Source organism: Myotis brandtii, unplaced genomic scaffold, assembly GCF_000412655.1.
Source record: "Myotis brandtii unplaced genomic scaffold, ASM41265v1 scaffold165, whole genome shotgun sequence".
NCBI classification, from domain to species: Eukaryota; Metazoa; Chordata; class Mammalia; order Chiroptera; family Vespertilionidae; genus Myotis; species Myotis brandtii.
The window spans coordinates 16041695-16052113 of record NW_005356042.1 but is presented as its reverse complement, the minus strand read 5'-3'; the positions used below and the strand labels follow the sequence as shown (position 1 = coordinate 16052113).

The 10419-nt window shown below is 43.2% G+C and overlaps 1 protein-coding gene across 2 annotated transcripts in view; it reads right to left on the bottom strand.

The window, feature by feature from the left end:
* The window catches only part of LOC102249699 (pyruvate dehydrogenase phosphatase regulatory subunit, mitochondrial), a 21251-nt gene that overhangs the window by 7979 nt on the left and 2853 nt on the right, over positions 1 to 10419 (bottom strand). For both annotated transcript variants that reach the window (XR_001361368.1, XM_014536748.1), the window contains exons 2-3: positions 3671 to 3957; positions 1205 to 1338 (exon numbers count right to left, since the gene is read on the bottom strand). Coding sequence is in view for 1 of the 2 variants with exons in the window: in XM_014536748.1 (XP_014392234.1) it covers positions 1205 to 1338; positions 3671 to 3894 (358 nt within the window). In the remaining variant the exon portion in view is untranslated. The remainder of the gene's footprint in view (positions 1 to 1204; positions 1339 to 3670; positions 3958 to 10419) is intronic.

Genomic DNA, 10419 nt, shown 5'->3' with positions numbered 1-10419 from the left:
AAAATTTCAAATCTCCCTTTCCCTAATGAAAATGTTGTCAGCGGTCACATGATTTCTAAAAGGGCTGGCGAGGTAAACCACACACTGTGCTTAGACTCTTGTTTGAATAGTCTGCTACTGATGACATGGCAGAGCCACTGCAGCTGGCAAAAGACAAAGCTACCACCCTCTGTCAGGATTAGTCTCGAATTATCTGATTCATTTTATGCAATGTCTTCAAAAGAACGACCCTGACATAGGCAAGTGTCTGGAATTTCATCACTGGGCCTCGCTACCCACTCACGATGATTAGTGCGCTTACCACATTCTCATCAGCCACCAGAGCAGGCTCCATGTTGGGCTTCTGCTAATCCGTCACCTTACAACAAACTGACAGCCATTCTTTCTGCCTTCGATCGTACGGGACCATCGTGTAGATGGGTCCTCCTCTTCCTGGGACAGTTCCTACTCACTCCAGAGCTAGCTAGCTAGTCCTTCTCCCCAAATTACACAGGTAAGGAGAAACGTGTGAATGCTGTAGAGTCAGGAACATCCTTACTAGTGACTGGTACTTCAATGGGTCAAACTCTGATTTAGCTTCCAAGCACCTAACTTAAAATTCCTCCTCCTCCTCCTCCTCCTCCTCCTGTAGGAGCCAATGCTGCCACTTACTACACTTCAACAAGTGAAATATACAGGAAATGGCCCAGGAAAACCTTAATATCATAAGAATTATACCATCTGAAAAGGGTCTGGAATGATGATTCAATCTTCTCATTTTAAAAACAGGGAAACAAAGCTTGGCCGGCGTGGCTCAGTGGTTGATCATTCAACCCATGAACCAGGAGGTCAAGGTTCAATTCCTGGTCTGGGCACATGCCCAGGTAGTAGGCTCAATCCCCAGTAGGGGGCATGCAGGAGGCAGCCCATTGATGATTCTCTCTCATTATTGATGTTTCTTTCTCTCCCTCTCTTTCTGCCTCTCCTTTCCTCTCTGAAATCAACAAGAACATATTTTTTTTAAATAATAAAATAAAAATACGAAACAAAGACGGCTCATAAGCAAAATGACTTGCCCAAAGTAATATTCTGACTAGTGGCAGAGCCCAAACTACAACTCAGGTCTGAATGACCACTCACCAGGCCAACTTCTGTGGGACCACACACAGTCCCAGCAACAGAGTCTGGGGCCGGGCACACCAGTAAATGGCAGACCCCTGCTTACCTGTTTGGATCCCTGTTTCTTGCTCCAGCTGCTGGTACAGTTTGTTTGAATAGTCTGCCATCTTCTGCTCAATGCCCAAGTGCCTGGCAGTGCTTATGATGCCTGCACAGAACCTCGTAGAGCCAGCAGCCAGCCTGCAGGATGGACCACAAGGCTGTTAGGTGGACTCATACCTGTGAATGCAGCCAGTTCAAGTCCCAGCTACAGCACTGTTTTGTCTGTCGAAAGATGGAAGCACCTACATGTCCGTCGACATGACACTGATTTCAAATTTTGGAGTTCACCTACACAGTGGAATACTATACAGCCATGAAAAAGGAATGAGAGCCCGGTTTGGCTCAGTGGAGAGTCAGCCTGCAGACCAAAAGGTTCCGGGTTCAATTCCGGTCAAGGGCAGGTACCTTGGTTGCAGGCTCCTCCCCAGCCTGGGGTCCTGGTGCAGGAGGCAACCAATTGATGTATCTCTCTCACATAGATGTTTCTCTCTGTCTTTCCCTCTCTTCCACTCTCCCTAAAATCAATGGAAAAATGCCCTTAACTGAAGATTAACAACAACAACCAAAAAATTAAAAACATTTTTTAAAAAAAGGGAATGAGAAAGTTTATATGCTACAATGTGGAATAATCCTATTGAGAAAAGCAAGGCAAGGAACAGTAAGGAATGCTACCGCTTGTATAAATAAATGAATGAACACCCATTTACACCAGTACATACTGACGAACACACGTCTGTTTCTATGTGGAGAGAGCATCTGGATCAATACACCAGGAACTTAACTTGCCTTCAGCAAGGGAAACTTGAGGCCAGAGGTCAGAGATAGGGGAGAAATTTTCCCTGGACACTTCTAGAATTTTCTATTCTTTTTTTTTTTTTAAATAATTTTTATTTCTTGAAGTATTACAGAGTATTACATATGTCTCCTTTTTTCCCCCCTTTGACATTCCCCCGGCCTCCCCTACCCCCTAGTGTCTTGTGTCCATTGGTTATTCTTATATGCATGCATGTAAGTCCTTCGGTTGATCTCTTAATCCCCCCCAAACCCTCCCCAGGCTTCCCACTGTAGTTTGACAGTCTGTTCAATGTTGCTCTGCCTCTGCATCTACCCCTGTTCATCAGTCTATACTGGTCCCCATTATCTGTCCCAACCTCACTTCTCTTTTTTTTTTAAATATATTTTATTGATTTTTTACAGAGAGGAAGGGAGAGGGACAGAGAGTTAGAAACATCGATGAGAGAGAAACATCGATCAGCTGCCTCCTGCACATTCCCCACTGGGGATGTGCCCGCCACTGAGGTACATGCCCTTGACCAGAATCGAACCTGGGACCCTTGAGTCCGCAGGCCAACGCTCTATCCACTGAGCCAAACTGGTCAGGGCTTGGGTTGATCTCTTAACCACCCCCCACAAAACCCTCCCCAGGCTTCCCACTGTAGTTTGACAGTCTGTTCAATGCTGCTCTGCCTCTGCATCTACCCGTTCATCAGTCTATACTGGTCCCCTTATCCGTTTCAACCTCACCAGGGCCGTCCCAACCTCACTGGGGCCGTCCCAACCTCACCGGGGCCGTTTCGGCCTAGAATTTTCTATTCTGACTCATGTGAATCTACTGCCTTTCAAGAAATAATAAATTCCTTTAAATCTCCAATTTGTTATAGGCAAAAGCCTGAAACAGATAAGAACACTAGTGGGAAAATGAAGAATTTCAAAAAATCTATGAACTGCCTGGCTGACGTGGCTCAGTGGTTGAGCATCGACCTGTGAACCAAGAGGTCATGGTTCGATTCCCAGTCAGGGCTCATGCCCAGGTTGCGGGCTCGAACTCCAGTGTGGGACATGCAGGAGGCAGCCAATCAATGATTCTCTCTCATCACTGATGTTTCTATCTCTCTCCCTCTTCCTTCCTCTCTGAAATCAATAAAGATATTTTTAAAATACACACAAAATCACCATGAACTATAGTTAACAATAACGTGTCAATGTTGGTTCATTAGTGAGACAATAATCTTAATACTGGGATGTTAATAACAAGTAAAACTGGAGGTAAGTTATGGGAACTTCCTCCTGTCTTCTCAATTGTTCTGTAAATCTAAAACTCTTTTAAAACAAGTTACTTAAATGAAAAACAAAAACAAATAGAGCAGGATGCAGGCAATTTCATTCTGACTCCTAGAGGGAGCTCTTGGCCCCAGGATTTGTGTTGCTGCCTGACTATAAGAAGAACAGATGGCAAGATGTGCTCTGAACGTGAATAAACGCATGCTTCGGACACTTGGTTTGCAGGACTCTGCCAGCTCTCCAAAACCAGGAAACATGAGTTTTAAGCATCACCAAACAAAGCCCAGTACAGGATTTCCACCTGTGATTCTTCTCATGCTCCTAGCAACACTGATTAGCTAGTGGTGAGACAGTATCACCAAAAGGAGGAGGAGAGGGAAGGAGGGAATCATGCCCAGTGGATCCTTACCTGCCCTGCTCCAAAAGGACAATGTCCTTCCACCCCATCTTGGACAGGTGATAGGCCACGGATGTGCCCATGATTCCCCCGCCACAGATGACCACCTGCGCCTGGGCAGGCAGGGCGACAGAATGCGCCTCGGCCGCTGATGCACCACTTCTGGCTGAGGGCCAGTTCTGCCATCCTCGGCTGGTTCTTTGTCTTTGGACCACCGATAGCAACCGGTAAAACATCACGTCTGTCAGCAATGGGAGGCGTGCGCTCACTCAGTCAGGAGGAGTTCCCAAGCACTTGACCTAGACAGAAAAACGAAACATATTTCATTCTACTGTGCTGAGTGCATACGATTCATGAGAAAAAAAGGATGAAATAAAAACAATCGTTGTTCATTTAGCAAGTAGGTGAAGACTGACTGAGTCCCATACATTGTGCTAACTTTGATACAGCAGCGAGCAATAATGAGGAGGTCCCAGCCTTTAGTAACTTACATCTGAGAGACGATGAGACTGTGTGAGTGTGTATGCGAAAGTGGCGGCAATAAACAAAGTAAGTCACAAAGAGTAACTAACTTTAACACCGTGGTCAGGAAAGAAGATGACATTGTGAAAAGATGTGACAGACTAAATGGAAGCAGCTATCAGAGTGTTCCAGTGGACTGACATTGTCCTTCTCTTGGCTTCTGTGATACCTTTGCCTGGTTTTCCAGGAATAGGGAATGCGCCTGGCAGGCTGAGGGTGAGTGTATAAAGGTGAGAAACTGTGGCTCAGTGGATTGAACATATAATCCCATGCACAAAGAGGTTGCTGGAACAAGTGTCTAAGGCCCTGATGGGAGACAGACCTTGATGAGCCCAAGCACAGAGAGGAAGCCAGCCTGACCCCAGCGTGAGGAGCAAGGGGGCCAGGATCTAGGAGAAAACTGGAGAGGCAGGCAGAAAGCCACTACACACCGCCCTTGGATGTGGGGATTTTATTCTAAGTGCCCAGGAAAATACTAAAGGAGAGAACGAAATGATCTGATCTACTTTCCAAGATCAGTGTGGCTCCATGGTGGAGACTGGATTGCAGAATGAGAGGAATAGCAGGGATGGGTTGGGAAACTATAGCAGTATTCCAGGGGGACGTCAGGTGGCTTAGACAAGGAGGGGGCAGTGGAGTCAGAGACATGACTAGACCGTTCTGGAAGTAGAAATGACAGAACTTACTTGCCAACAAACTGGATGTACATGCAAAGAGGGAGAATTAAGGACGATGCCTATGTGTCTGAGTTAAGCAACTGGGGCCACTTACTATAGTGTGAAGGAGCAGGAAGGAACAGGGAATGAAGCTGGGATGCTGAGGGTAAGAGAGAGACAAAGAGAAAGAGAATACATTTGAACATTCAACTTTTAGAGTTAAGTACAATATACCCATCTGCATCCACGTGGAAACAGTAAGCAGCAGCTGGATACACGTGTCTGAAATGGGAAGTAGGCTGGGTGTCATTAGCATATGCACGGTGTTGAAAGCCCTAACATTTTGAGGAACAAGAACTCTGAGACTCCCCAGCATTCAGACTGGAAAGAGAAAGACAAGACTAGAGACAGGACTAGACGCAGTGGCAGAATCAGAGTGTACAGACAAAGGCAAGTGACTAAAGAGACGAAGAAGGAGCAGTTAGTAAGGTAGAAGGAAAACCAGGCAGAGGTATCACAGAAGCCAAGAGAGGGAAGTGTTCCAAAAAGTGGTGAACTACAGACAGTGCTGAGGGTGGAGCAGGTGGCAGAGTGTCCACTGGGATCTGACACCTCGCAGGTCCTGATGTCCTCAAGAGGAACATTTTCAGGGAGAGGAAGGCAGGAAATAGACAAGAGCAAATTGGAAATAAGCGAGATGTGGGAGTGGGGACAACTCTTACAGTTTGCTCTTATGGGGAGCAGAAAAGCAGAGCAGAAGCATGGGAAGAATGTGGGGTACAGCAAGGTTAGCTGGCTGTTTTGTTCTTTAAGAATAGTTTACTGATTATTGGAGAGAGAGGAAGGGAAAAGCAAGAAACATGGATGTGAGAGAGTAACACTGATCAGCTGCTTCTTCCACGCCCCTCCCACCCCCCACCACAGTGCTTGGGACACCACCCAAGCAACTGAATCACACTGGCCAGAGACGGCTAGCTGGTTTTTTACTTGTTCGTTAAAATATATATTTTTTTTAATTCTTTTTTCCCCCTCAATATATTTTATTGATTTTAGAGAGGAAGAGAGAGATAGAAACATCAATTATGAGAGGGAATCATTGATTGGCTGCCTCTTGCACGCCCCCTACTGGGGATCGAGCCCGCAACCCAGGCATGCGCCCTTGGCCGAAATCAAACCTGGGACCCTTCAGTCCGCAGGCTCTATCCATTGAGCCAAACCAGCTAGGTCTTAAAATATATTTTTATTAATTTCAGAGAGGAAGGGAGAGGGAGAGAGAGAGATAGAAACATAATGATGAGAATCACTGGTGGCCTCCTGCATGCCCCACACTGGGGACTGAGCCTACAACCCAGGCATGTGCCCTGACAGGGACTTCCTGGTTCACAGGTGAATGCTCATCCACTGAGCCACTCTGGCTGGGCTAGCTGGGTTTTTTTGTTGTTGGTGGTGGTTTATTTTTAAAAAAATATTTTTATTGATTTCAGAGAGGAAGGGAGAGGGAGAGACAGAAACATCAATGATGAGAGAAAATCATTAATCGGCTGCTTCCTGCGCGCCTCCCACTGGGGATGGAGCCTGCAACCTGGACATGTGCCTTTGACCAGAATCAAACCCTCAGTCCACAGACCAATGCTGTATCCACTGAACCAAACTGGCTAGGGCCTAGCTGGTTGTTTTTTTAAAGATGGGAGCTGTTAAGAATATTTCACAACTAACACCTATCCTCTTCAAACTATTCCAAAAAGTCCAAGAGGAAGGAATCCTTCCAAGTTCTTTTTATGAGGCTAGCATTATCCTAATTCTAAAACCAGATAAAGACACTACAAAGAAAAAGAACTACAGGCCAATATCCTTGATGAACATTGATGCTAAAATCCTCAACAAAACATTAGCAAATCAGACCCAGCAATATATTAAAAATATCATACACCATGATCAAGTGGGATTTATTCCAGAGATGCAAAGCTGGTACAATATTCCCAAATCAATAAGCATGATATATCACATGAACAAATTGAAAGACAAAAATCACATGATCCTATCAATAGACACAGAAAAAGCATTCAACAAAATCCAACACCCATTTTTGATAAAAATTCTTAGCAAAGTGGGAATAGAGGGATCATATTTCGACATAATAAAGGCCACATATGACAAACCTACAGCCAGCATTATACTCAATGGGCAAAAACTAAAACTATTGTCCCTAAGAACAGGAACAAGAAAGGGATGTCCGCTTTCACCATTCTTTGTCAACATAGTACTGGAATTCCTACTTACGGTGATCAGACAAAAAGAAGGAATAAAAGGCATCCAAATTGTAATGTAGGAAGTAAAACTCTCATTATTCGCAGATGACATGATATTGTACACAGAAAACTCAAAAAGCTATTAGATTTAATAAATGAATTTAGCAATGTAGCAGGATACAAAATTAACACCTAGAAATTGATGGCATTTTTATACACCAATAATGAATTCTCAGAAAGAGAAACTAAACAATTCTACTTACCATTGCCAACAAAAAATTAAGGTACATAGGAATAAACCTAACCAAGGAGGTAAAAGACTTATACTCAAAAAAGTATAGCACATTGAAAAAAAAAAAGATATAAACAGGTGGAAGAATATACCGTGCTCATGGATTGGTAGGATTAAACATCATTAAAATGTCCATACTATCCAAAGCAATCTACAGATTCAATACAATCTCTATTAAAATACCAATGACAGCCCTAACCGGTTTGGCTCAGTGGATAGAGCGTCAGCCTGCGGACTGAAAGGTCCCAGGTTCGATTTCGGTCAAGGGCATGTACCTTGGTTGCGGGCACATCCCCAGTGGAAGGTGTGCAGGAGGCAGCTGATCAATGTTTCTCTCTCATCGATATTTCTAACTTTCTATCCCTCTCCCTTCCTCTCTGTAAAAAATCAATAAAATATATTTTTAAAAAAAATACCAATGACAGTCCTAGCTGGTTTGGCTCAGTGAACAGAGCGTCAGCCTGTGGACTGAAGGGTCCTGGGTTCGATTCTAGTCAAGGGCACATGCCTGAATTGCAGGCTCGATCCCTAGTGTGGGGCATGCAGGAGGCAGTTGATCAATGATACTCTCTCATCATTGATGCTTCTATCTCTCCCTCTCCTTTCCTCTCTGAAATCAATAAAAATATATTTTAAAAAAAACAATGACGTATTTTACAGATCTAGAGCAAATACTCCAAAAATTTATATGGAATCAAAAATGACCCTGAATAGCCACAGCAATCTTGAAAAAGAAGAACAAAGTTGAAGGGATCACAATACCAGATATCAAGTTTATTACAAAGCCACTGTACTCAAAACAGCCTGGTACTGGCACAAGAACACGCATATACTGGTAGATCAATGGAACAGGACAGAGAACCCAGTAATCGACCCAAGCCACTATGCTCAATTAATATTTGACAAAGGAGGCAAGAACATACAATGGAGCATAGACAGTCTCTTCCATAAATGGTGTTGGGAAAATTGGATAGGTACATGCAAAAAAGGAAACTAGACCCACCAACTTACACCCTACACAAGAATAAACCCAAAATGGATAAGAGACTTAAATGTAAGTCGGGAAACCATAAAAATCATAGAAGAAACTATAGGCAGCAAAATCTCGGGCACCTCTTGAAACAATATATTTACGAATACATCTTCTAGGGCAAAGGAAACTAAAGAAAAAATAAACAAAAGGCACTGCATCATAAAAGCTTCTGCACAGCAAATGAAACCATCAACAAAATGAAAAGGGAGCCCACTGTATGGGAGAACATATTTGGCAATGATATATCTGATAAAGGGTTAATATCCAAAGTATATAAGGAAGTCATACAACTTAACAAAAGGAAGATAAATAATTCAATTAAAAAATGGACAAAGGACCTACATGGACACTTCTCCAAAGTGTGCAGATGGCCAAGACACATTGAAAAGTGCTCAAAATCACTGATCATTAGAGATGCAAATTAAAATGACAATGAGGTATCACCTCACACCTGTCAGAATGGCTACCATCAACAAATCAACAAAAGACAAGTGCTGGCGAGGACGTGGAGAAAAGGGAACCCTAATACACTGCTAGTGGGAATACAGACTGGTGCAGCCATTATGGAAAACTATATGAAGTTTCCTCAAAAAATTAAATTTGGAACTGTCATTTGACCCAGTAATCCCACTTCTAGGAATATATCCTAAGAAACCCAAAACACCAATCAGAAAGAACATATGCACCCCTATGTTCATAGCAGCACAATTTACAGTAGCTAAGATCTGGAAACAGCCCAAGTGCCCATCAGTAGATCAAAAAGCAGTGATTCAAAAAGCAGTGGTACATTTATACCATGGAATACTATGCAGCAGTAAAAAAATAAGGATCCCTTACCCTTTGAGACAGCATGGAGGAACCTGGAGCATGTTGTGCTAAGTGAAATAAGCCAGTCAGAGAAAGACAAGTGTCACATGATCTCACTCATATGTGGAATGTAATGGGCTTAATAGTATGAACAAAATAAACTGATGAACAAAATAGATCCAGAGACATAGAAGCATGGAACAGACTATGGAATCTCAGCAGTAAGGTGGAGGTGGGTGGGTAGGAAGAGATTAATCAAAGAAGTTTTATGCATATATGCATAACCCATGGACAAAGACAATAGGGTGGTGAAGACCTGGGGCGGGGGATGAGGGAGGGGTAGAAGGAGTCAATGGGGGGGAAAAGGAGACATATGTAATACTTTCAACAATATAGATTTATTTTTTAAAATATATTTTTATTGATTTCAGAGAGGAAGGGAGAGGGAGAGAGAGATAGAAACATCAGGGCTTAATAGTATGTTTTTAAATATGTCTCCTCAGGCAAGGGAAATAAAAGAAAAAATAAACAAATGGGACTACTGTGAATGAAAATGTTTTAGCACAGCAAAAGAAACCATCAACAAAATGAAAAGACACCCTACTGATTAAGAGAAGATATTTGTCTATGATACATCTGATAAAGGGTTACTATCCAAAATACATAAGGGACTTACACAACTTAACACCAAAAAGAACAAAAAACAATCTGATTTAAAAATGGGCAGAGGACCTCAATAGACATTCCTCCAAAGAGGACATACAGCTGGCCAAAAGGCATATGGGAAGATGCTCAACATCACTCATCATCAGGGAAATACAAATTAAAACCGCAAATAGATATCACTTCACACGCCAGAAAGGCAATCCTATCTAATAAAAGAGAAACATGGTAATTAACCATAACTTCGCTACCCTTCCCATTGGCTAATCAGGGCGATATGCAAATTAACTGCCAACCAAGATGGCGGCCGGCTGGCAGGAAGCTGAAGTGAACAGGAGGCTTGCTTGCTCCAGTGACAGAGGAAGCCAAGGTTCCCCGCCTGCCTTGCCGGCCTCTGAGCTTGCTCTCTAAGAAACATTATTGCAAATATAGAAGCTAAACAAAACTCCAGAAACCTGCTTTCAGTCGTCAGAGCTGGAGTGAGCAGGACCGAAACAGTGTTACAATTATAGAACCCAAACAAACCCAGATCCCTGCTT